Source organism: Crocodylus siamensis, chromosome 6 (genome assembly GCF_052110815.1).
Source record: "Crocodylus siamensis isolate JL-2025a chromosome 6, ASM5211081v1, whole genome shotgun sequence".
NCBI classification, from domain to species: Eukaryota; Metazoa; Chordata; order Crocodylia; family Crocodylidae; genus Crocodylus; species Crocodylus siamensis.
The window spans coordinates 65962157-65989752 of NC_143400.1; the positions used below are offsets into that span (position 1 = coordinate 65962157).

The window sequence follows — 27596 nt, forward strand, 5'->3', positions numbered from 1 at the left end:
ATGCTGCTCCTCCCAACTGGAGTCTGGATAGTTTTCCTGTATGGCTGCAGTGATTGTGTGGAGTCTGGGTGCAAGGGAAACACCACCAGGGACTCAAAGGCTAGGGACAGACATTCAAAAAGCCTGAGTCTGAATTGATTCAATCTTTGCAGGTTAGTCTAACCTGGCTAGGCTCAAGCAGTTTGTAACTGGGCAGACATTCTCTCTGTACTCAGGAAATTCAGGCACATGCCTGCAGTGGTCAGGCTAGAAGCTGGTGGACACTAGAGCAGCCCTCCCTTCCCTTCCAGAATGCTGATCTGAGGTAGGGTGTAGCCAAGCCCCAGCAGGACACTCCGATTAGGGAGCAGTGTAAACCCCCACCCTGCCTGCACCATCCCAGGCTTTTCCCCACTGGCTGCTCAAGGGTGCAGGAGTGTTGCTAGCCCCCAGCCCCCTGCTAGCATTCTATGGCAAGTGGATGTGTGCAGTACATACATCTATTGGTGATAAGGAACTTTTCAATCTCCCTCCCTGCTTCTTTATACTGTCTGTAACAAACTAACAGATGAGCAAGCCAGCAGGGAACTGATAACAGTGTTTATCACCTCATCAGCAAAACAATAGCTTCTCTCCATTAGTTCAAACTCTTCTTAAACAGCTGACCAGCTAACTTGTTGATTAGCTCCCAAAAGCCCTAAGCGGTCGCTGTTCTGTCTGCCTGTCCCAGTGAAATTGGAGACACACACAGACACCTGTCAGCATTAGCTAGCAGGGCTGTCTAAAATGGCTATGTTTCAATTCAATTTCAGATTCAGCCATTTCAGAGGACAGTGATTAGTTTCGATGTTTTGGATCACTGTCCTGTTTCATTTCAGCTGAATCTCCTCTGCATTTGTTTTGAATGGGCTGCAAGGGAAGCTTTGCATAGCTTTACCTAGCCAGACGGGGTTGGGGCTGTGGGCTTGGGGCCCCAGTGGGGAGCAGGAAGGGGCCATGGGTGGCTTGTCTGGGGGGGGAGGGCCGCTGCCCTCTGTGCAGGTAAGGAAACCCCCATGTGGTTCTCTGATCCCTGTCATGCTGGGTCTCAGGGCAGGGAAGCAGCACAGAGCAGTGAGCAAGCCTGCTGGTCCCTGAAGCATGACTCAGCCCTGCAGGGAGCAGAGATCCACATCAGGGGTCTCCTTGCTGCTGTTGCCTAGGACCTCTGCTCCCTGTGGAGTCAGGTCATGTGGCATGGACCAGCACTGCCCTGCCATGTGACCTGGCTCTGTAGGAAGCAGAGATCCATGCTGGGGTCTCCTAAGTCACGCAGCAGGCCAGCAGCGTACAGCTTTTTCCCTGCAAGCCCGACTCTGAGATGCTGACATTTCTGAAACAGTTCCAAAACTTTTCAGATGCCTCATTTCATTTTGGAGATGTTTCTGAGCCTTCCATGTCAATTTGGATTTGGCGTTTCAGGTGCTGAAATGGCCTGAAACACCTCTGAAACAAAATGGCTGCTGAAATTCTGCATAGCCCTATTAGCTAGCATACCACATGGCTAGGGTCCATGCTGTAGGAGATGGGGTGGAGGTGGAATCCCTGCTTCAGCAGTGAGGGGGAGGTGGGACAAGGAAAGCCAGGCAGACCCTGCTCTGCCTGCAGTCTCTGCTGGAGCGTCAACCAGGGAGCAGAGGGGCAGGGCCAGCTCTGCTGTGGAGCAGAGAGCTCCACCTAGCCCAGAGAGCACACCAGGATGCTTGGGGAGTCTGGTTTATTTTAAACCGGCAAGAGGTCTGGGACAGGCATTGCATAAACTGGTTTGAGCCAAATCGGTTAAGTCTGATACTACATTCAACCAGGATTATCTCAAACTAGTTACAGCAATTTTCAAACTTGTTTATGTGTACTGAACATCTGTTGCCAGTTTAAACCAGTTTCTGATCACTTAAACCAGTTTATGTGTAATGTCTGTCCCTAGCCAAAGGATTTCACTTATATCTTTGTTTTATGCTATGTGATCTCTTTGGGGTAGGATGGGTTTTAGGGACAATGATGATCCAGGGAGTTCACAGAACTATGCTTCTTGCAAGAATAATATTGTCAAGGGAACAGGGCTTTTTTTGGGAAAAAGTCTTTTATGGTTCCTCATTCATCCTGTAGGTGCGGCTACTGGGGAGAAGGACCAGTGAGACCAAACAAAAAATAAAAAGAGAGAGCGACTCCCTGAGCAACAAGGGAGCAAGTGACCGGGGCAGTGAACAGGGAAGTTTTGCAAGGAGTTTGTAAGAGGAGAGGGGGAAGAGGAAGAGGAGCCAGGCACCATATCCTGGTAAGGGCTGCCTGTGTGTTTGGCTTCCTGAGTATCTGTTTGGTGGGCTGTGTATTTGGGCATGTGCTCTGAGCAGCTGGGATTGCTGCAAGGGGGCAGAGCCAGTCCAGGGCCAGGAGAGCATAAAAGCATACTCCCTGAGTGACCAGAGGCAACAAACAGGGCAGTTTGCAAGCCAGTTCACAAGTCAATTTGTCACTCCCCTCTTTGAAGGGGACCCCTTGAGGTAAGCTCTTTCTTAATTAAGAGTAATTAATCTACATATATTTAGTGTAAGTAGCTAAAACTCAGCAGTTAGACCAGGGGTGGGCAAAATACTGCCTGCGAGGCCATTCTATCAGGCCTGCAGGGCCCCTAAAAATTTTTAGAAAATTAAAATTTATCTGTCCTTGGTTCCTGCCAAAGATGACAGGAACCAAGGGCAGTATGACCCAGGGGTAGCCCTGGAGAGCTCCTGCAACAGCAGGGCCCGTCCGGCCCTGGTCCCTGAACTGGGAACCCCAGCAGGGGCTTCTGGCCTGGAATCACGTAGCTGGATTGGTGCCAGGAGGGAGGGGGAAGGGCAGGGAACGAGTTGGTGCTGATCTTGGAGGAAAAGCGGCCCCTCCTCCGCCCCATGTCCGGAGCTCCCTGCTGCAGCTGTTCGCAGCCCAAGCGGGGCTGTCCTGAGCAGGCACAGGCAGCCCCATGGGGCTGCGAGCAGCTGCAGCGTGGGGCCCCAGCCCTGGGGTGGGGGGAGGGGCCATTTTTCTCTGTGATCAGCACCAGCTTGTAATCCACCCTGCTGCCAGCCTGAGCCCTAAACCGGCTCCAGGCTCGCCTGTTGCGGCTGCACACAGCGGCAGCAGCTGTGGCCCCTCCAGTTGCCAAGCTGGAAAGTGTTTGCTGCTGCTGCCCAGTGTGCAAGCTCCGGGTGGGCAGCAGCAGCAAATGCTGCCCAGTACAGCAAGCAGGGGGCTGCAGCTGCTGCCGCTGTGTGCAGCCCCAACAGGCGAGCCTGGAGCCAGCTTAGGGCTCAGGCTGGCAGCAGGGTGGATTACAAGCTGGTGCTGATTGCAGAGAAAAATGGCCCCTCCCCCACCCCAGGGCTGGGGCCCCACGCTGCAGCTGCTCGCAGGTGGTGGTGGTGGTTGGAGATACCCTTCTGTGGGGATGGAGGCATCCATCTGCTGGCCTGGCTTGTTGTCTGCTGCATGCCTGAAACCCTGATCTGAGATGTCACAGGGGGCTACCAAGACTCATTCAACCCTCTGGTTACTACCCCATGCTGCTCACATGGGCACCAATGATCCTGCCAGTGGTGACCCTGAGCAGATCAAAAGTGATTACAGGGTTCTGGGTGCAAGGGTGAAGGAGATAGATATTATTGCAACTGGTTTGTTCCTGCTAGAATTTTATGTCCTGGAATTAGAAAATATTAATTTGTTTTAATACACTGACTAAAAACTTTGATCTAGGCAGATGCTCCCAATTCAACTCATTCCCTATGGTCTCATTTAGGAAAATGCCACAACTGTACTTTCCTATTACGGGGCTGTCTTTGAACTTCTTTCATTATTTTATCCCCATAAAAAGTCTGTACTTTCTTTAAAAAAATATAAGTATATAAATGTAGAATGATAATATTTAGGTGGTATTTTCCTTGATCCTTCCAGTTAAGGTGAAGGGCCTAGGCAGAAGTGGATGCATCCTGCAGATCAATTCATGGCTGCACAGAGAGCCCAGCAGGGCTTTGGCTTCTTCAGCCATAGGAGGTTGTTCCAACAAAAAGGACTGGTAGGAGAAGATGGAACCCACCTGACAAAGAGAGGGAAGAACATGTTTGCAGACAGACTTGCTAACCCAGTGAGGAGGACCTTAAACTAGGTTCGCCAGGGGGTGGAGATCAAAGCCCTGAGGTAAGTGAGGAAGTGAGTGACATGGAGAAAGCACAAGCAGGAGGGAGCAATAGGTGAGGCCTCCTCACTTTTTCTGAGAAAGTAGGGTAATCATATAGTTACCTCAGGTATCTCTGCAAGAATGCATGGAGCCTGGGAAACCAGGAGGAAGAACTAGAAGTCATTGCACAGTCACAGAACTATGTTGTGACTGGAATAAGAGAGACTTGGGTGGGGTAGCTTGCATGACTGCATCACTCTCATGGATGGGTTTAAAGTGGGCAAGCAGGGGAGAAGAGGAGGGGTTGCATTTAATGTAAAAAAGCTGGATGATGGCTTAGAGGTACAGTATGAAACTGGAGATAGGCCTGTTGAAAATCTCTGGGTTAGGGTGAGAAGGGAGAGCAACAAGGTGATACCACGGTGGATGTCTGTTATAGACCACCAGACCAGGAGGAGGAAGTGGATCAGCTAGTGGAAGCTTCTCAATCACAGGCCTCGTTCTCCTGAGGGGACTTCAGTCACCCTGCCATCTGCGGGGATGGCAATACAGCAATGAACAGGCAATCCAGGAGGTTGTGGAGAGTGCTGGGGACAACTTCCTGGTGAAAGTATTGAAGAGGCCAGCTAGAGGCCATGCTCTTGACCTGCTGCTCACAAACAGGGAAGAATTGGTGGGGAATGTAGAATTGGGCAACCATATCATTAAACTGACCATGTCATTACACTGACGTGCAAAGCCAGTCTACTACAAGAGAGAGAGAAAACTTTAATAGTAGCAATTTTAAACTATGGTCTAATTAATTTCCTACTGAACAAAAGGTGGTTGATGAGAGTTCTTTTTCTGCTAGTTTATGTATATCAGCACTCCTGCTATATGATTCTCCATAGAGAGATGATAAGGCCAAATAGACATTCTGGAAGTATTTTAGAAAAATGCTGTAGGTGTGATATAGGTCTCAGAAGAACCCCAAAAAGCCAGTTATCCATCCATGGATATCATCCCTTTGAAATTAAAGTTCATTACATTATATAAGCATGGGTAAACTCTCATGGAATCACAGAAAATTGGGGTTGGAAGGGACCTTGGGAGGTCATCTAGCCCAAATCCCATGTTCAAAGCAAGACCATCCCCAACTAGATCATCCCAGCCCATACTTTGTCTAGCCAGGTCTCAAAAACCTCCAAGGATGGAGATTCCACAGCCTCTATGGGTAACCTGTTCCAGTACTTTACTACCCACCTAGTGAGAGGTTTTTTTTACCTGATATCTAACCTAAACTTGCCTTGCTTCAACTTAAGACCATTGCTCCTTGTTCTGTTCTCTGCCACCACTGGGAACAGTCTAGCTCCATGCTCTTCAGAACCACCCTGCAGGTAATTGATAGCTGTTATTAAATCTCCTCTCAACCTTCTTTTCTCCAGACTGAATAAGTCCAGTTCCCTCAGCCTCTCAGAAGTCATGTGCCCCAGCCCTCTAACTATTTTCATTGCCTTCCACTGGACTCTGTCCAATTTATCTACATCCTTTCTGTAGTGGGGGGCCCCAAAACTGTACACAATACTCCAGATGTGGCCTCACCACTGCCATCACTGCCCTCCAGATGTGGCCTCACCTCATCACTGCCCTTGATCTACTAGCAACACTTCTATTAATGCAGCCCAGTATACCTGTGAAGACTGAGGTAAAAGGGCACACTGTTGGCTCATATTCAGCTTATTGTCCACTGTAACCCACAGGATCTTTTCTGCAGAGCAGCTACTTAGCCAGTCAATCTCCAGCCTGTACTGGTGCATGGGATTGTTTCATCCTAAGTGCAGGACTTTATGCTTGTCCTTACTGAGTCTCATATGATTCTTTTTTTGGTGCAATCCTCCATCTGCAAATTTGCTGAGGGAGCACTCCATCCCATCTTCTAGGTCACTGATGCAGATATTGTACTAAACCAGCCCCAGGACTGACCCATAGGGCACTCCACTTAATACTGACTGCCAGACAGACAGACATTGAGCTATTGATTACTACCCTTTGATCCTGATGTTCCAGACCATTTTCTGTTTGCCTTACAGCTAATTCATTCAGCCCATATTTCCTTAGCTTATGGGAAGAATGTTGTGGGTGACTGTATCAAAAGTCTTGCTAAAGTCAAGGTATACCACATCCACTGGTCTCCCCACATCCACACAGCCAGTCATCTCATCACAGAAGGCAATCAGGTTGGTCAGGCATGACTTGCCCCTAGTGAATCCATGCTAACTTCTTAATCACCTTCTTCTCCTCCAAGTGCTCAGAAATGGATTCCTTGAGGATGTGCCCCATGATTTTTCCAGGGACTGAGGTGAGGCTGTTCCCCAGACCCTTCTTCTTCCCTTTCTTAAGATAGGCACTATATTTGCCCTTTTTCAATCATCTGGGACCTGTCCCAATTGCCACAAGTTTTCAAAGAAAATGGATAGCAGCTTTTGCCCTTTGGGTGGGGGCTGGACTCGATGATCTTCCGAGGTCCCTTCCAGCCCTAATGTCTATGAAATAACCACATTGGCCAACTATCTCATCACTCTCAGGTGCATCCCATCTGGCCCCATAAACTTGTACACATCCAACTTTTCTAAATAGTCCCTAACCTGTTCTTTCAACACTGTTGGCTGCTCCACTTCTTCGCAAACTGCGCTACCAGGTGCAGTAGTTTGGGAGCTGACCTTGCCTGTGAAGACAAGTGAAAAACAGCATTGAGCACTTCAGCCTTTTCCACATTATCTGTCACTAGGTTGGCTTTCCCATTCAATAAGGGGGACACACTTTCCCTGATCTTCCTCTTGTTGCTGGCATACTTATAGAAACCCTTCTTGTTACCCTTCAATTCCCTTGCTAGCTGCAACTCCAATTGCACTTTGGCTTTTCTGATTTCATCCCTGAATGCTGTCATACTCCTCCCTAGTCATTTATCCAGGTTTTCACTTCTTGTAAGCTTTCTTTTTGTTTTGTAGCTTGCTGAAGAGCTCCCAACTAAGCCAGGCTGGTCTTCTGATGTACTTGCTAGTCTTACTACACATTGGAATTTTTCATTCTTGCACCCTCAGCGAGGTTTCCTTAAAATACAATCCGCTCTCCTAGAATTCTTTCCCCTTCAGACTGGCCTCCCAAGAGATCCTGTCCATCAGTTCCCTTTATTACTTAACCTGTACTCATGGGTGCATCCAGATGAGCATGGACGTTTGTTTCCCTGGGGACAAATAGTAGTGGCATACCTTGTGCTGCTGCTACTTGTCCCCAGGGAACGCCAATGCCATGTGCATGGCAGGCAACCCTGGGTGGGGTAGGGGAGGCTGGGGCCAGCAACTGTGCTGGCTCCAGCAGCCTTACCTGGGGGCCTTCCAGGGCTGTAGCTGTAACAGGAAGCCTGGCTGGCAGCTGGAGCATGACTCTGGCTAGCCAGGCTCGGGTTCTGGGCAGCATCCACTGCCGCCATGCACACCACTCTGCTTTTCTTTGGCTTGGGTTTTTTGACCCCAGGATCTCCTGGGATCAACCCCTCCCCACACTGCAAGGCAGCAGCATGGGGAATGCCTGCATGTGCAGTGTGTGGCACCACAGATGGGTCTGCAGCACCATATACTCACATCTGTGCTTGTCTGGACATGGCCATAGTTATCATAATTAGCTTTTTGTTTTTATATTCTCAGTACATATGCTACTGCAATAGACTGACTGCATTACTTTATTTTTACATCTGATGACCAGTCAGAACCGAGTTATGAAAGCCCATGAATAATTCTGCATAATAGTTCAGGGTCAGCAACATACAGCCTCTGGGCCAGATTCAGCCTATGGAGCCAGGAGACTTTGCTTCTGCCCACACTCATGCCGGGGATTGGCAGCTGGTAGCTGTGCCTGCATCAGCCACTTCTCCCCACTCCTTGCTTCCCAGCTGCAGTGCAGGTGCAGCTTCCGGCCAGTGGGGAACTGAACCATGGCTGAAGTGGCAGCAGTGTGGATGTAGCTTCCAGCTGCCCAGACCCAGCACAGTCCCCTACTGGCTGGAAGCTGTGCTCATGCTGCAGCTGGAGAATGGGGAGAGGGGGCAAGCTGGGAAAAAGCAGCTGCAGCAGCCTGGGTACAGTTCCCAGCTGCCCGGTCCCAGTGCAGTTCTCCTCTGGCTGGAAGCTGCTGGGACTCATGTCACAGCTGGGGCGCGGGGACTGGGAAAAGTGGCAGGGATGTGGGAGTTGCTCCCACCTGCCCGGTTCTGGCATGGGTAGAGGCAAAACCCCTCACTGCTCATGTGCTGCCAAAGCCACCCAGCTCACGTTGGACTGGAACCTGGTTGTTCCTGCTGGCAGCTTGAAAAGGTTGTTGGCCCAAGAATTAGTCTATTGTATGTTCTGCTTATGCAACAAGGACCAAAAATACATGTATTTGGGGAAAAGCAGCTCTGGGCAGGTGCGTTCTGAGGTCCGGATGACAGGTCCGGACTCTGAAACCAAGACAGTGATAACAGACAAAAGACCTATATCTGCCTATGGGAAGAGACCTTGGTTCCACTCCTGAACTAATTAGACTCAATTATTTTAAGTGTATTGGAGCAGGGACTGTAATGTGGCCACTTACCCCCTCCTTACAGGCTAATGCTCTGACCATTTGGCTACTGTGTCACGTGTTCACTTGCTTGCACGCTCTCTCTCTCAAATAGTATTTAAATTATTTAGTGCAAAGTGCAGCAGCTTCAAGAGGAAGAACTGCAAGGTACTTTCATTAGAATAGTGTATAGCTTCTAGATTAGAGCAATCGTGCAAGATGCAGGTTCACATCTCATCAGGCAGAGGAAGTAGCTGAACTTAGTGGTTGAGTGCTCTGACCATTGAGATATTGGATACTTGGGTTCATCTGCCCTGACATCTGTGTTATTGTAAGAAAGGACTGGTATAGGCATGGATTTAGGTTTGTGAAATTCTAATGCAACTAGGTGAGAGAGGTGCTTCCTTGAAGCCTAGGTGAATATGGTCTCAAAGAGGTGGTGCATAAAACCAGGGGGCAGGGGAAGATCACACGTGGTGGCTGCCACCACTCTGCATTTGGCTGCATGTCCCCCCTCCCCATGTCTGGCCACTGGGGGTACACCAATTCAAAAAGTTTGAAAACCCCTGATCTAGTCCAACTCCCCTAACAAAGCTTTGGCTGGGTCTTGAAAACCTCCCAGGATGGAGAGTCCACTGTCTCTCTGGATAAACTGTTCCAGAGTTTTACTACCCTCCTAGTGAGAAAATTCTTCCTAATATTTAACTTAAACTTCCTTTGCTGCAACTTGAGACCATTGCTGTTAGTTATGTCATCTGCCACTACTAAGAACAGTCTAGCTCCATCCTTTTTCAAACCTCCCTTCAGATAGTTGAAGGCTGCTACTAAATTTCCTCTCAGTCTTGTCTTCTCCAAACTAAATAAGCCCACTTCCCTCAGCCTCTTTTCAGAAGTCATGTGTCCCAGCCCCCAAACCATTTTTGCTGCCGTCCACTGGCCTCTCTTCCCACATGCTTTCTGTAGAGGGGGTCCCAAAACTGAACATAGTACTCCAGATGTGGTCTCACAAGTGCAGAGTACAGGGGAATAATCACTTCCCTTGACCTGCTGGCAACATACCTGCCAATGCAGCCAAGTGTGCTGCTAGCCTTCTTGGCAACAAGGACACACTGCTGACTCATATTCAGCTTATTGTCCACTGTAACACCCAGGTCCTTTTCTGCAGAGCTGCTGCCCAGCCAGTCAGCCCCTGGCCTGTACTGGTGCATGGGATTGTTCTTTCCTAAATGCAGGACTTTGCACTTGTCCTTGTTGAACCTCAAGAGATTTCTTTTGTCCCAATCCTCCAATTTGTCTAGGTCATTCTGAATCCTAAGCCCTACCCTCCAGTGAATCTACTACTCCCTCAGCTTGGTGTCATCTGCAGACTTGCTGAGGGTGCACTGTATGCCATCTTCCAGGTACTGGTTTCATAGATTTCATAGACATTAGGGCTGGAAGGGACCTCGGAAGATCATTGAGTCCAGCCCCCCAGCCCGAAGGACAGGAAGTCAGCTGGGGTCATAGGATCCCAGCAAGATAAGCATCCAATTTGCTCTTGAAGGTGTTCAATGTAGGTGCTTGAACCACCTCCAATGGCAGGCTGTTTCAGACCTTGGGGGCTCAGACAGTAAAGAAATTCTTCCTTATGTCCAGCCTGAAACAGTCTTGCAGTAGTTTAAAACCATTTGACCTCGTCATCCCTTGGGGCACTCTGGTGAACAAACGTTCCCCCAGATACTGGTGGTCATCCCGATGAAGACATTGAACAAAACTGGCCCCAAGACCGACCCCTGGGGCAGTCTAATTGATACTGGCTGCCAACTAGACATTGGGACATTGATTACTACCCTCTGGGCTGGATGCTCCACCCAGTTTTCTATCCTCCTTACAGTCCATTCATCCAGCCCATACTTCCTTAGTTTGCCTGTAATAATGTTGTGGGAGACCATATCAAAAGCCTTGCTAAAATCAAGGTATACCACATCCACTGGCCTTCCCACATTCACAAAGCCAGTCATCACATAATGGAAGGCAATTAGGCTGGTTCGGCATGGCTTGCCCTTGGTGAATCCATGCTAACTGCTCTAATCAGCATAAGGCACACATCCTAGTTTTCAGGAGTTCCTAGTGGCTGTCATGGACCCTCTCAGTTTGCTGTCTTCTGCGGATCTCATTCTTAGGCACTTTGCTCTCTCCACACATTGCTTAGTGTGCCTAGGGCTCAGATCCGCAAAGGTGCTTAATTTCCTCTCAAGAGCCTGTCTAATTAATTTTAACAATTGTACTGATTTCAAAGTGGAATTCAGTAGCCTAAAGACCTTTGAAGACTTTACCTTTAGTTCTTAATTTGGGGATGTGGTTTCCACTAAAAATTAGGCATCTAACATGTTAACTATTAACGATTGTCAGGGTTATGTTTTATATAAATAAAATCAATGAAAGCTAAAATAGAAAGAACACTCCGGTCTGAAGTAAACTTAGCTGCACCCTCATCCATCCTACAATCAAAGTGCATCAAGGCTACAAAATGTAGATAGCTGCATAGGATTCTGCCACAAAAAAGGCAGGCAAAACTCAAAACAACTTGGTAGCAACAAAGGCATGTTTGACAACGGCACGTTAGACAACAGACTGATGGCACAAGGTAATACAATGCCATCAGCTCTCACACTGTCTGTACCATTAATATGTTATTTCAGGCATGCAATTCTGAGAGCAATAGGGAGCAGCTGGTTCTGCTAACAGAGAACTGCCCTTCTGATGCAAGAGCAAGAACTGCAGTTTTGATCAGCTCTTTGTAAAAGATATAAGAGGAGAGTTGCAGCCTTTCTATCCCTTGCAAGCAATACACCCAACCTGGAACAAAGGATGCATCACAAAGGACGTACACAAAGGACAAACGTGAACATGTAGGAATAAAATCAGGAAAACAAAGGCAAAAAACAGACTAGGGAAACTGGTTCCTTTTGTCAGCAGAGAAGGTGAGCCATTAGTCGATGAAGAAGACAGTAATCCACTCTTCCTACTTTGCTACACACAAACACCCACCCACCACTTTTGAAAAGCTTGAATTTATTCAAGTCAGTAGGTCCTGCCAAAATTCAGCCCAGGATGCTGAAGGAACTAGCTGAAGAAGTCTCAGAGCCAATGGCAATAATATTTACAAACTCTTAGATGAGCGATGCACCAGAAGACTGGTGAAGGGCTAACATAATGCCCATCTTTAACAATGGGTTGGTGGGAGGAGTACTAAGGAATTATAGACTGGTTAGCCTGAATTCAATACCTGGGCAATTATGATAGATAATTATTAAAACAAAGAAAAAAGAAATCATTTACAAAATACTTGGAGGATGGAGGTGTCAGGGTTGTGTGTCGTACCCAGTTTGTGGAATACAATGAACTTTAGTAAGGCTTTTGACAGAATTCCCTGTGCCATTTTCATTAAACTGGTGAAACATGAGCTAGACAGAACTACCTTTAGGTAGATACGTAATTGTTTGAATAACCACAGGCAAAGACTGTAAACAGATCAGTGTCAAACTGGCAGGAGGTCTCAACTGGCATTCCATTGAGATCTGCCCCAGGGCCAGTGCTGTTTAACATTTTGATTAATGACTTGGATGCAAACATAGATACTATATTGATCATATCTGCAGATGACAAACTTTGGAGAGGTTACAAACACTGGAAGACAGGATTAAAATCCAAAGAAATGTGGCTAAATTTGAGAACTGGGCAACAGACGAAAAAATGAAAATAAACAAAGATAAATGTAAGGCAATGGACATAAGGAATTAAAACCAAATGCATGAACATGGAATGGGAGATAACTGGTTTGGCAGTAGCACTGCTGAAAATGATGTGGGGTTTACAGTGGATTATATGAGATAGTAATATGAGGCTCTCTTAAGAAAAGCGAATGTCATTTTGCGGTGTATTAACAGGAGCTTTGTGTGCAAGACATGGGAGGTAACAATACTTTTCTATTTGAGGCTTGTTAAGCTTCAGCTAGATGACTGTGTCCAGGCTTGGGCAGCGCATTATAAGGAATCAGATATGTTAAGTGGTGACATGACAGCAGTTAGCAAGTGTTTGAAATATTGGCATAAAGAAATCAAAGAAACATGCTGCTCCCTTGCTATAGGGAACATAGAGGCAATAGGTTTAGATTGCACCAAAGCAGATTTAGGATAAATCTCAGGAAATGCTTCCAAACTATAAAAGCAGTATGGCAATGGAACAAAACTGCCTAGCAAAGTTGTGATGTCTCCCTCACTGGAGGTTTTCAAAAAGGTCATGTATCAGGGATGGCTTAGGGATAACGCAACCTGAATCTGTGCAGGGGGCTGGACTCTATGATCCATGAGTTCCCTTCAGATCTTATTTTCTAACTAGGCCCTTCTCAAGGCTGTGTTTCTTAGAGTACTCCATCATGTGTCTCTCTTATAAGTAGTTGATGAAACAATCCTTTATGAACACCTGGTTTGAAAATCTGATTCCTAGGCTTCAGTTCCAACTACGGCTGGAATTCCACAGTTAGAATTACTCTTTTGATAAAATAAACTCCATTCAACACTATGTTTGTACATTGTTTAGTTGAGAACTTTAAAAAAACTCTACGGTTTTATCTATCCAGCTTGGAAATCATATATATAATTATTTTCATAATTGTATGGATTGGCTTGTCCTGACCTTCTTAGCCAAAACTTTTCTATTGAGGATGGTTGTCACCTACAAACCCAGAGGTGCTTCATGTTGCAACATATCCCATGGAACTGTCAAGTACTTTAAAGTTTTTTTCAGGTTGAAGATGCTATTTAAATGTAAGTCATGTCCAAAAAGAAAAACACCATTGTATAGTGTGAAATAGTTGATAGCAAGTCTATGAAGAAAACTAAGTGTGAACATGAAAGATGGATTAAAAGGAAAAAAAAAACAACCCTCACAATGAAAGCTGTGCAAGAGAAGGAAAAGGAAAAACAAAAAAGGAAAGAAAATATGTGAATGAAAAAAATCCTAAAAAAGACTTTGAAAGGTAAATAACCATGACTACTATAATGAAAAGAAGAAATAGTAGAAAGAGAAGGAAAAGAGGTTGAAATAAAAATAAATGAAAACATGGAAAAAAAGGAAAAAAAGAGAAAGCCAAAGAAATGAAACACACAGATAAGAAGTCAGAATGAAAAAAACCTACTTTTCTAGGTAAAAATATTTAACAATAGAGGATGCTGATTTAGACATGACAGGGCATGAAATTCATTGTATTTATATCACACCTATTCTATTGTACTGCTGAGTTCTGTCAACAAAACTAGGTGTTAATTAACAAACACAGCTTGGGCCACTGGGTACACATTGTTATTCAGAACTTATTTTCCTCACTTTTAACAGAAAAAAAGGAGAACTAGAGATACACTTTTTCTAGAAATAGGTCTATTTTCCCAAGTGATGCACATTAAAGGTGAAATAACTTTTATATTGTGTGGTACAATCTTTGATGCTAAAAGACATGTTCAAGAGTGCTGTAAACCTGAAAAATGCTGATTTCCATGTTATTACTTTACTGAATTATAGTATCTTTCTTAATTACATTTCAAGAGCATATGATCTAAGATCCCAGTCTTGCTATAAAAGCATATGAGACAAATCTGAACATGGTTCATAAAAACATAACATAAGAAATGCCTTACCGGCCTGACCATCCCCATCCCCTATCTCTGACAGTGGCAATAGTAGCTGCTTTAGAGGAAAAGTGTATGAACGTGGAATACTGTATTTCCAGTGTATAGGTTGATGTGGTGTATAAGGCAACTCCATTTTTCTGATTAAAAAAGTTAGCAATTTCATAGATTTGGTGTATGAGTTGACCTAACTTTTTGGATGACTTTTTGACTTAAAATGGTCCCTGCATACCTTCACTGCACAGGGGGATAGACACGTGCTGCAGCACTGCTCACAGAGGACAGAGTTGGGCTCAGCTGGCACGGCCCCATCTCCTGTGAGCGGTGCTGCCTGGGCTGCACCAGCCGAGTGCCGAGCCTAGCACCGCTCAGGTGGGATGGAGCCATACCAGTCGAGCGCCGAGCCTGGCCCTGTCTGCTGTGAGCAGTGCTGCTGAGTCCAGCCCCTCCTGTTGTGAGTGGTACTGGGCTTGGTACTCAGCTGGTGCAGCCCAAGCAGTGTTGCTTACGGGGGATGGGGTTGTGCCAGCCAAGTGCTGAGCCCAGCACTGCTCACTGGGGATGGGGATGAGAACAGAGACAGTCTTGGTGCTTGCTTGGCATGCCCCCATGCCCTGCAAGTGGTGCTGCCTGGGCTGTGCCAGCTGAATGCCAAGCCTGGCCCCATCTGCTGTGAATGGTGCTGGGTTTGGCACTTGGCTGGCGCAGCCTGGCTCAGCACTTGGCAGCACTGTCTGCAGCAGACAGGGCCAGGCTCAATGCTTGGCTGGTGCTGCCCCATCTCCTGCAAGCAGCTCCAGGCTCAGCACCTGACTTGCACAGCCCAGGCAGTGCTGCTCGCAAGGCAGTGTTGTTTGCTCGCACACCACTGTTCCCTGCAACCGGTGCTGCCTGGGCCACGCCAGCCAAGCACTGGGCCCAGCACTGCTCACAGGAGATGGTGACACAGTGTATAAGTCAACGTTGAATTTTAAGAGTTAAAAATTGGGCTTCAAAACTTGACTTATACATCGTGAAATATGGCAACTAAAGCAGTGGTTCTCAGCCTTGTACACTCAAGGCAACTGTCCATAACTTTTGTGAACTAAGTGATACCCCATTAAAAAAACTAATATATTTATTTTAGTGTTGACTTTCTTAAAGAGGGGCTGAGAATGAGGAGCAGCAGCTGGTAAGGAAGAACCCATGCTGCAGTGAGCTGGGGGTGTGGAGTGGAGAAGGAAAAGCTGGAAGGGAAGAGTCTGCACTTATCTCCTTGAAGCCAGCCTGCATTTACCTTATCTCCTTTCTCCCAGTAGCACACTTCAAAGGCTGCCACAGAACCCTGCTTTAGAATCACTGATCTAGAGTGATATGTCCCCTGTCATGTCCTCCCTGGCATCCACTGTCATTGGTTTAGGGCAGGGGTTGTTAACCCGGAATACTTGGAAAGGTGCTAGGGGGTACGCATGGGGGGGTGGGGACAGAGCACTGCCACCCTCCATCCTACACTGTTGCTTCCCATGAGCAGGGCTGGGTAGGGACAAGGGCAGTGACTCCCCTCTGTGGGCCACACAGGTGCTGCCTGGTCAGCTGGATGCAGGATATGGGGGGAGCCGCCCATGGTGGCTGCTGCCATTTACCACCACCAGGAGTACACTCCTTAAAAAGGTTGAAAACCCCTGGTTTAGGGATGTCAGAGAATATATCCCTTACTGTTCTGTTTAACAGCTCTGTCATCTGTGAATTTATCTATCCTGTTTTGAACCTTGCTGTAGTATCTGCCTCTATAAACTCCTATGAAAAGGAATTCCACAAGTGCATATTGCATAAAAAGTACCATATTTAACTGAAACTTTAAATTTAAGACAAGCCTCCCAATAATTAGATTATATACATGGAACCAGCCCTTGCCCCCCCTGCAGCTTGCCTCCTCCACCTCCTGCTCTCCCACATAGCCTCCCCCAACCTTACTCACTCCCCCTACCTTACCTTCTGTTCAGCTCTGCTCCTTCAGGCAAGCCAGCAGCAGTGTGGGCCTGGCTCAGCCTCAGCCAAGCCTGGCTGGGGAGAAGCAGCAGTTGCCCAAGTTGGGCTACAGGGATCAGAGCAGAAGGCAAGGGGGAGAGGGGGAAGCTGGGGTGGGAGTGAGAGGTGGGGGAAACAGGGTATAGGGGAGACAGATTACTCATCCCACCCCTCACCCCAACCATATGGTCCCCCATTTTCCCCCAGATACATGCTGTCTCCCCCACCAAGTAAGCCATTCCAGTCTGGGGCAGGTGGCAGCTTAGTTCTAGATTCAGTCCAAAGCCTGGGCCAAAGCTGAAGCTGAATGATCAACTGCCCCGGCCAGTACTCAAATCCAAGATGTAGCTGACTGGAGGGAAAAAACCTCATCTTGGATTTAAGTAAATACAGTACTTTCTCTTGTCTGTTTGTTTGTTTGCTTGTTATTTCTTTGACAGGAGATTTGGACAAACTCTTACATGCTAAAGGAATAGGTAACAACTCAATAATAAACCAGTATTCTGGAGTGGTGAAATGGAACGTTGTACTGACACATGCAACTGTGAATGAGAGGGAAAACCAAGGATGTGGTTAGTTCTCTTTTCCTTAGATTAGTCACTTTAGAATGGGATTATCAAAAGGTGTTTTAGGAGTGTTAGGCCCCCAACTTAAATTTCAGTTCAGTTAAAATGTCACGGGGGGTTGGATACCTCATTTCCTTTTGACACTTGCTCACCAGCACCTTGCTCCTTTTTAAGCTAACTTTCTAAATTCTGTTTACTAAAATTCTCCCTGTAGTTTTAAATGAGTAGAGCATTTCTGTTTGTTTCTTGCCTTAAATTATTCTGAGCCTTATTAAGGATTTGCCACGTTGTAACTCAACAGTGTTTGCATTTCAGTAGTGAGGACAGTTTGAAAATTGCTGTGGGTAAGAGGTGAAGGCCAAGTCATTGTCACTGTAATTCTACTTTTTCTTGTTTTTAACATTGTACCTGACAAGGTTAACTTCCTCCCGCACCCTTTTTTCCCATATGATTGTTGACAACAGCATTGTGTCTTTCTATATCTTTACAAGATTTCCTTTTAAATGCAGGCCATGCTGGATTTTAAATATTTTCATACATAAAGAGTGAACATGGCAGGGACAATGGAATTAGAGATGAGCATATGCAGTTTCTTAAATAGTCTCCCTGATGACTTACACGTTTATAACCAAAATTTATGTTCAGACTGACACATTAAAAATGTTTAATGCATGTTTTCAGAAACTTGACCTATCCTGATGTCCACAGTTACCATGCTGAATAATATGTATTTCCTTTGGTTAATCCAGGGAGTTAAACATTATTATGAAATCTTTCATCTCCAGGAATGTGGAATATGGCAGGTGATAGCTAATGGAAGCTTTGGATTTACTAATATTTCAACATGTTTTAATATTTATTTATAATGTGTTCCACAAAGCCCACAATGTCAGTGATAGTGAAAAATACATGCCCAAGACATTTCCCTGCCTCTTGTACAATAGACAGTTTTAAATATTTCAAAGCTTGTATTATTTTGTACTTGCTTTGTTATAGAGAAGCTGATCCCATTTTAAAGATATCCAGGGACTATGTTAGTGTTGAAAAATACACACTGTCCAAGATTGAGCATAGTCCCATCCAGTGTATGCCATTATCACTTACCTCACCTGCAGTTTCTGGTTTCAGATCTTCATCTGGATCTACATCAACCCTAATAAAGAAAATAAAAATGGTGAAAGACCTGATGCAGAATAGATGGTCATGTGAGAGAGATGTTTCTTTGTATCATATCACTCAATCTCAAGTAGGCAAGAAAAGGGTAGTGGCATTGCCAGAACATTAAGGTAACTTTACATGAGAAATTATGCACTGTTTATCAGCATTCTTAATAGCTAAGATCAGCTCTGCACTCTGGCTTTGACACATTTACACACGGTAGAAGGACCAGAGGGGGGTATATAGGAGCTCTAAGTACTGTGTAAACTAGCCAGGGAGGATTTGCCTGATGCAGGCACCACAGTTGGCATCTGCAAGAGGCCTGACCTCCAAGGTCCCCTCCATAGCTAGGGACAAAAATTACACATAAACCAGTATAAGTGTTAGGAAACCAGATTCAAATCTGTAGCACAACAGATTCAGTGCACATAAACCACTTTCAAAATGGCTGAAACCAGTTTAAGACAAACCTGGATGGATGTATTATCAGACTTCATTGATTTAGGTTAAATTGGTTTATTGAGCTTCTGTCCCAGATCCTCTCCAGATTCAAGTTAACTCTCAGTCCCCCAGCACCCCGGGATGCTTTGCACCTCTCTTGCAAACCCCTGCCTCCCAGGTGCAGGGGCTAGCCTCGACCCAACCTGTCTGCTCCAGGCCAGCAGGGGGGTATGCTCTAGTGCCCCCTGGCATCTGGCCTGGGCCACTGCAGGCATGCAGAATCAAAAGTGAATGTCTGTTCACTTGCTTATCAGTTCAATCTATGCAGCTCAGGCTAACCCACAAAGATTGAATTGATTCAGCCTCAGGATTTCTGACTATCTGCACTTAGATTATAGGAAGCATGCTGGGGAAGAGCCGGAAGTAGGAGAGGCATGTTGAGGGGAAGGCTGCAACAAACATGCTGCAGACCCATAGGGTAGCTATATGTGGCTACTGTAACTTTTACTAGGATGCAATCTGGAGAGTGAGGGAGGTGAAGAGACAGCTTACAGCTATTTTAATCCTTTCTTTTTCTGCAACGTAAGTCCTGCACTTAGCTCCATATCTCATCTCTGGCAGAAAATAACACAGAGGTGGAACTGGGTGCTCCACAACCTGGGCAGCTGTGCAGTGCCCGAGGCAATGCCAGCTGCTGCAGGCTGATTACAGCACCAGGAAAACTGATGACGATGATGTTGTTCACTTCAGCTTCTTGAAAGCTGAAGAGAGCAAATTGTGTCAGGTAGGTAAGACAAGGGGGAAAAACTGTGACAATTGATGAGATGGGCAATGGAAACAACCTGGATAGCAGTTTTAGCAGTGTGGACAGACAATAAAGTCTGGGCATTAATGAGAATATGTAGGAAAAAACAATGAGATTTGGACAGAGGCTTGATGTGCATAGTTAGAGAGGTGATTAGAGGCCTAGGTGGAAGTGGCCATTTCATGATGATATCCATAGTGAGAAGAAAGAAGGGCAATGAGGAATAACAATGGATAGCCCTATCACTGGATCTGAAGTCAAAAGGAAACCAGCAGCTCTAAGTGCCTGAGAAGCCATTTGAGTTAATGCAAAATCTACTGATACAGATAAAATGTATTCTTTCACCAGGTGTTCATTTAAGGTCACTTAACAGTTTTGCTCCTTGTATATTTTTTTCCTATCAGCTTTATTCTTAAATCCTATTTATTTATTTTTAAATTATTTATTATTAACAATTACTTGCTCCTACATTCTTTACTGGAAATATTATGCATTCATTCTTATACAGTCTGAGACAGGAACTAGAAGCAAAGTGGATGCTTTTATGTGTAAATCCTGAAAGGAGGAGTGAAAAGACAGTTTGTTTCTACCACAGGTCTCTAGCTTCAAAAAAATCCAGGTCTTCCAGGCATAAATATTTCCACATTTTTCTTAAAACTAATGATCCTAGTCCTGACTTAACAAAGAGATGGAATGAATAGTAGGGCTGTGAGAAGCTTCTGGTGCTGATCTAATTCAGAGAAAATTTAGCTCAATTTGATGGCTGAATCTCTGAATCTGATAGAATCAGGAGACCAATTAAAAGGTCTGAATCAACTGAGGCTCTCCAAATCAATTTGGAAAAGATTTGGAGAGTTTTGGAGATTTGGGCAGTCCTTGCTCACTGCTGCAGGGAGCTGGACCCGAACTCTGGGCTGTTAAGTAGGGGGTGGGGAAGAGGGGAGCTGGACCCCCAGTAGGCCCCACCCCTGCCTGCTTCCTGAGCCCCCCTGAGCACCCCTGACCCACTGTCTCTGCCCCCACCATGGCTGCCTTGCCCACCCCAGCTCCTGGCTCTCTTTAAAACAAATAAATAAATAAATAAAAGTGCTGCACACACTGGCTGCTGCAGCAGCCTAGGGGCTTCTGGGGGCTCATGGCAGAGCCCCCCATGCAGTGGGGGGCAGTGGAAATTCCTCCCCCCCTGCCTGGCAGGAGACAGTGAGTGTAGGCTTTTTTTTTTTTTTTTAAAGAGTTGGAAGTGTGGGTAGGGGATGGGGGTTTGTGACAGAGTCCCCTATGCAGCATGGGGCAGTGGGGATCGCCCCCCCACACCTGGCAGCAGTCAGTGACTGGGGGCATTTTTTTTCCCAAAGAGCTGGCGCTGGTTGGGGCAGCCAATGATGGGGCTGGGAGAGTGAGTGGGGGATGGGGCCAATTTGAAGATCTGTCCAATTCGGAGGTAGTTAGGTCAAAGGATGTGGTCATGGGTGATCTGAACTTTCCAGACTCTGCTGGTAAGAGCAGTCAGCCAGATCTGACCGCTCATGTAGGTTCCTAGCCCAAATGCAGGACCTCCATCTAACCCAGGAGGTGCCCAGCCCCACCTGGGGAGATGCCTTGTTGGACCTGGTGCCAGCCATGGGTGACAACCTGGTGAGGGGGCTGCAGGTGCTTGACCACCTGGGCGACAGTGATCATTGCCTGCTGGAATTCACCATCCAGTGCAAAGAGGCAAAGGCCTGCAGCAAGGCAGCAGCCCTAGATTTCAGGATGGTGGACTTCAATGAGCTAAGGAGAATAGTTGGGGAAACACTGAGGTCCCAGAGGAGAGCCAGGTGTCCAAGAAAAATGCTGGCTCCTTAAGGAGACAATCCTCCAAGCCCAAAGGGAGATAATCCCAAAGGGAACAGGAGGGCACAAAAGCCCCCCGGCTCACCAAAAGCATCCGGGAATGTCTTCTAGCTAAAAGGGAGGAGTACACCCAATGGAAGGGAGGGGCCATCACCAAGGAGGATTATGCTGCGGTTGCTTGGGGATGCAGGCGGGCAGTCAGGAAGGCCAAGGCAGAGATGGAACTGGGACTAGCTTCCCGGATTAAGGACAACAAGAAGTCCTTTTTTAAATACATAGGGGGCAAAAAGAAGGTACTGGGTAACGTGGGGTCCCTGCAAGACACGCTAGGAAATTTGGTCATCACACCAGATGACAAAGCTAACCTATTCAACGACTTCTTTGTTTCCATTTTCACGAGCAGGGACCAGATCAGCCCCCCTCAGGCCCCAGGGGAGGCGCACCTAGGCCATGGGTCAGGGAGGATCTAGTCAGGGAACTTCTGGAGGGACTGGATGTATTTAAATCAGCTGCTCTGGACAGTCTCCACCCCAGAGTGCTGAGGAAATTAGCTGAGGTCATTGCGGGACCCCTGGCATGGTTGTATGAGCACTCGTGGTGCTCTGCTGTGGCGCCAGAGGACTGGAAGAAGGCCAAAGTGGTTCCCATCTTCAAAAAGGGGAGGAAGGAGGACTCAGGGAACTATAGGCCAGTTATTCTTACCTCGATCCTGGGTAAGCTTTTTGAGAGAATTATTCTGGCACATGTCCACGAGGGGCCAGCAGGGGAGCTTATGCTTAGGGGTGACCAACACCTGCTTAGAGGCAGGTCCTGTCAGACCAACCTGGTGGCCTTCTACGACCAGGTCACCAAATCCTTAGATGCAGGGGTAGCAGTGGACATAGTCTTTCTGGACTTTTGGAAGGCCTTTGACACTGTCTCTCACCCTGTTCTCATTAAGAAACTGGGGGACTGTGGTGTCGACACCTACACAGTCACCAAGAGAGTGGTAGTGGGCAGGTCATTTTCGACCTGGAGGGATGTGGGCAGTGGGGTTCTGCAGGGCTTGGTCCTCGGGCCCGGACTGTTCAACATCTTCATCAGTGACTTGGACGAGGGGGTAAAAAGCCCCCGATCAAATTTGCTGATGACACTAAGATGTGGGGGGATGTGGGAACGCTAGAAGGGAGGAATAGGCTACAATCGACCTAGACAGATTACAGGGGTGGGCAGACGAGAATAGGATGGGATTCAACACTGACAAGTGCAAGGTGCTGCACCTGGGGAGAAAGAACCAGCACCATACCTACAGGCTGGGGAACTCCCTTCTCATCAGTGCAGAGGCAGAAAAGGATCTTGGAGTCATCACTGATGCCAAGATGAATATGGGCAGGCAGTGTGGGGATGCAGTCAGGAAGGCCAACTGCACCTTGTCATGCATCCACAGATGCATCTCAAGCAGGTCCAGGGAGGTGATACTCCCCCTCTATTCAGCACTGGTCAGGCCGCAGCTGGAGTACTGCATCCAGTTCTGGGTGCCACACTTCAAGAGAAATGTGGACAACATGGAGAGGGTCCAGAGGCAGGCCACTTGTATGATCAGGGGACAGCAGGGCAGGCCTTATGAGGAGAGGCTACGGGACCTGAACCTGTTCAGCCTCCTGAAGAGAAGGCTGAGGGGGGATCTAGTGGCCTGTTACAAACTAGTCAGAGAGGACCAGCAGGCATTGGGGAGGTCCCTGTTTCCCCAAGCACTACCAGGAGTGACTAGAAATAATGGTCACAAGCTGGCAGAGGGTAAACTCAGACTAGACATCAGGAGGCTCTATTTCACTGTCAGGGAGGCTAGGATCTGGAACCAATTTCCAAGAGAAGTGTTGCTGGCTCCTACCCTGGGGGTCTTTAACACAAGGCTAGACAATCACCTTGCTGTGGTCGTTTGACCCCAGTACTCTTTCCCGCCATGGCAGGGGGTCGGATTCGATGATCTGCTCAGGTCCCTTCCGACCCTACTAACTATGAAACTAAGATATATAACATCAATTTCTTCTCCCTTATCCAGGTGATAAGTCACCTGGTCGTGGAAGGAAATGAGATTGTCAAGCAAGACCTACCTGCAACAAACCCGTGCTAGCTATCCCTTAGGATGCTGGCGTCGGCCAGTCCATTAAGGATGGCCTCTTGAATAAACTTTTCTAAGATCTTCCCCGGGATAGAAGTCAGGCTGATGGGCCTATAGTTAGTCGGATCCACTTTCTTGAAGATAGGCACCACATTGGCCTTCTTCCAGATGTTGCTGTTTGCACTGAATTTACAGTCCCCTGAACAAACAGGGCTAAATTGCATTTCACTTTCTGTGCCAAAATGGGGTGTATACCTCTGCATAACTGCAAGTTTTGGTACTGCAAGTTAACAAACTTTCACAATCTTTTCACTAGTGCCTCATGAAGGGCATTTGTGCCTGAAAGCTTGCAACTGAAGAATTTTTTTTGCAAAAATCTTGTTGGTGGTCTAATAAAAGATACCATTTCTACTACGAGTCCTGATTGCTTTTTCCTCTAGACCAATACAGCTGCAACCTGGATACCATTGTCATATCTTAAGTCATTTAAACTGAAAAACATGAATAGCCTGTAAGAGCTTAATTGTCAGCTTGACATTGGATTTATAATTTTCTTTACAGTAGTGACTATAGTAACTGAGATCAGGGCTACTTGTGCTAGGCACAGTATGGACACATGGTGAAGGACAGCATTTGCCCATGCAACCCTAAGTGTAAACAGAGAAAAGGCGGTGGTAGGGAAAAAGTTCTACACAGTGATGTGACTTAGAATCATATGGAGTAGGGCCAGAAGGGCTCTCGTGAGGTTAAGCCCTCAAAAACTGCCTAAATTCGCTAGGAAGACCAGAAACTCAGGTTTCTTAACTCCAGTTAACTCGGTTAGGTTAGGTTTCTTAACTCAGGTTTCTTAACTCCAAGTTAGGTGCCCCATCTATGGTGTCATTGTTCCTCCGCCCCCCAAGATGGGACAACATATCACCATGAGGAAACACTGGCAGTACAATAGTTAAAGGTCTTTGCAGATCAGGGAATGAAAGAAAGTCTATGCTTGATAGGTGTAGTTCAAGAGGCTGCAACATGAACTTCCCCATACGCTCTTCTACTTAATTAGCTTGACCTCAAAGAATCAGTCTCCTGGGACAGAAGTAATTTAGATTTCATGCAGTTCTAAACTTACTGGAGTTGTGAAACTGTCAGTTATGCCCAACTATGTATGGGGGAGTTGGGATGTGTTTATTAGGGAATGAGCTAAGACAATGGAAAACATTTTACCTGAGACCCAAAGAACTGTTTAGTAAATGTAAAAAAGCTAAGGAATGTATGCATTAGGAACCAGAGGTTTTGCCTGTACTATTATTTCAATCACAGGGTGAATCTACACATGCATTAATGTGCCTTTTCTAATGCACATTAAATTTAGTACCTCCAATGTGAGGTACTAACCCTCCCCTTGAAGCTGAAACCCAAATGCCAAGAAAGGGAGATATGTAGGGTCAGGTGGAGAGCAGGCCCCAGCATGTATGGCTCAGTGAGAGAGAGGCTTCCATGGATAGAAGGAGGCTTCTTGATTTTAGCATGGGCCCTTGCTTCCAGTGGGGTGGAAAATCCCGCACTGCTCCCTATTCAATTTGTCCAATGAATAGTGTAAGGTGCAATGGTCATCTTCAAGAAAACAGGGTTGCTAACATCTAGCCTGTGGCTTAGTGGTTAGAGCACTTCACCAACATGTAAGCCTAAATCTTCTCCAGATGATAGGGCCTAGAATAGGGCAAAATGTGGCCTGGGGGCTGGATGCAGCCTGCCAGGCTATTCTATCCAGCCTGCAGGGCCCCTAAAAAATTTAGTAAATTAATATTTATCTGCCCTGGGCTGCCTGTCATGTGGCCCTTGATGGCTTGCCAAAACACAGTAAGGGGTCTTCTGCCCAAAATAATTGCCTGCCCCTGGCCTAGAACTTGGGGCTCACACTCCTGGGTAGGGTCCTGCTTTTTTCCCCATGCTTCTGCTCCTCCCTATTTTCTTGGTTGTTTTCTAATTTTTGTGTCTCTTGCATGTTTCTAGACCCTTTCCCAATTCATTTAATCTTTTCACTTGGTTCCATGCCAGAGAGTACTAGAGTTTGCCAATTTTCTGCAGATCCCGTTAAACTTAGTGTTTTTTTCTTCTCACAGGATTTCAACCTCCCTCTGTATTTACGATGGCAATTACTCTCCTTCCTCACAGCCAAAAAACCCCCATCACCAACAACTTCTCTTTTTGACTTTCTATTCTTTGTGCCCTTTCCTCCTAAACCTCAGCATCTAAGGCTGACCAGAAAAATACTGAAAAGATGGCCTTTTTCTTTGAAGCAAACTAAGCAGTTAACAAAAGGTTTTCTTCTTTAAAAAGCCCCTGAAGTGTTGCAACGTTACATCTTTAGAAAGACAGTGAAATATTGCCATTACTTTGTTGTTTTTTTTCTTACAAGTCACAGAAACCTCAGCTTCATTTAGCTTTTGTCTTTTCTTTCTTTAAAAGGAAATGGTAAGAAAATAAGGGATGAAAATGAACATAGGTATTATTCAATCATTATTTCTTTCAGAATTTAATACTATACAGCTCAGTGAAGTACTTAGTTTGATGGGAATTGCTTGTGCATGAGCAGACTACAACTATAGAAAGAGACAAATTTAAGTAAGAAATAAGGAACTGGATGGCAAACCTAAAATGGCAAGAAAATGTGGTTTGAGTCCTAATATAATGCTACAACAACAGCAGAAGGGGGAGCAGGGAGGGCATTTCAAAAGTTATTTTTAAGTTCTAAGGGATTTTAAATGTTGTCAAAATGGAATATTATTCAGTGGATTGTCCCTCAGCCCCGGTGTGATGCAGGTTGAAGTATAAGTAAGCTGACACCACTGGATAAAGCCACTCATAGATGCTTTCCAAGTTGTTTTTTTTAAAACCCAGATTAATGCCTCCCTGCCACATTAGCTGATTCTTCCGTTAGTTGTTCACAACTTTCCTGATTTTTGATTGATGGTCATGATAAATGACATGAACGTTTAGTTTGTGGATATGTCACTACTGGGTCATAGCCTGAAATTAGGCTTATTGCAGTGGTTTTCACATTTTCCTGTGAAATGGAAATTTTGAAATCTTTTTTTCTTCATTTTGAAATGTCAAGTTTTCATTTCAAAATTTTATTCCGCTTTTACATTTAGAATCATCGGGGGAGCTGCTATTTATTATCAGTTAGAACAGCTTGTTTTCTGTGGATCAACACAGCTTTGCATTTATTGTGTCAGAGCAAACTTTTATTTTACTGCTATGAAATCAGTAGTAGTTATACAAATGATCATTTTTGAAATAATATAAAATTAATAAAAATAATTGAAAATTTAGACACATAATAAATACATTCTAAATCAAAATGTCAACATTCCAAAAAGATTTTTTGGGATTTTCTAAAAAATTTTCTGAAACAACAAAAAGGTTAAAATTATTTTTGTGGGAATTTCTGTTTGAATTCAAACTTTTTAGAAGTGAAAAAAGAATTTTTTGTCAATAGAGATAACCAGGTCTCGAGAGCCCTGTATTGGTTTGCTGTATATAGGAAATTAGTTGAAATAAGCCCTAATTATATATTGCATCCAAAAATTTGGTGTGTCCAAAATCTGGCTCTGAACTGTGTAGCTTGAGCCAATTGCTAGCAATTAGGAATTATTGTTACCAGGAGTTGTGCTCTGCTGTGCTAAATTATCCCTTAAAATTGATGATTTTATGTAGATCTCTCTGTGCTATAAGATGCATCCTTTTTTCAGCAGCAGACAGAATGTGTTTGATAGTAAAAAGAATTTGTCACTGAATATAAAGCTGTAGATAAGATCTGTTTTTATGTGGTCTGAAATGAAAGCAGAAGGAAAGGTAAATCTCAAATTGTCAAGGGAAAGAGAAGTAAGAAATCTGGAATCTATTTCTGAAAAAAAAATACTGACTAATGCATTACTTTTCAGACAGTTAGAACAGAACTCTCTCTCTTTCCCTCACTGCAAAACTGGTACACAGTGAAACTGTGGGAGGCAGGTAGGGAGTGGGAAACTAGGCTCAGATCTACAAATGAACTTTTGGTGCTTATGTCTAAGACTTAAAATCCCAATCAGACCCTTAAGTGCTCAAGCATTTGGCAGTGAAATTCTTCCTTAGCTGCTTATCATGTTACTTCTGCACTTGCCCAGAATGGCATTAACATTAGTGAATTTGGGCAGCTCAGCATCTCTTTCATGCCTAAGCTTTCTTGGTAGGTATTCCTTTGCCTCTCTCTTCTGAAGGGCTCAATCCAGTAGGCATGTCA

The 27596-nt window shown here is 45.7% G+C and overlaps 1 protein-coding gene across 1 annotated transcript in view; it reads right to left on the minus strand.

Moving 5' to 3' along the window:
• Positions 1-27596, minus strand: part of SLC9A9 (solute carrier family 9 member A9) — a 410063-nt gene that overhangs the window by 102302 nt on the left and 280165 nt on the right. The window contains exon 13 of the mRNA XM_090053238.1: positions 18090-18138. Within this exon, the coding sequence (XP_089909364.1) occupies positions 18090-18138 (49 nt within the window). The remainder of the gene's footprint in view (positions 1-18089; positions 18139-27596) is intronic.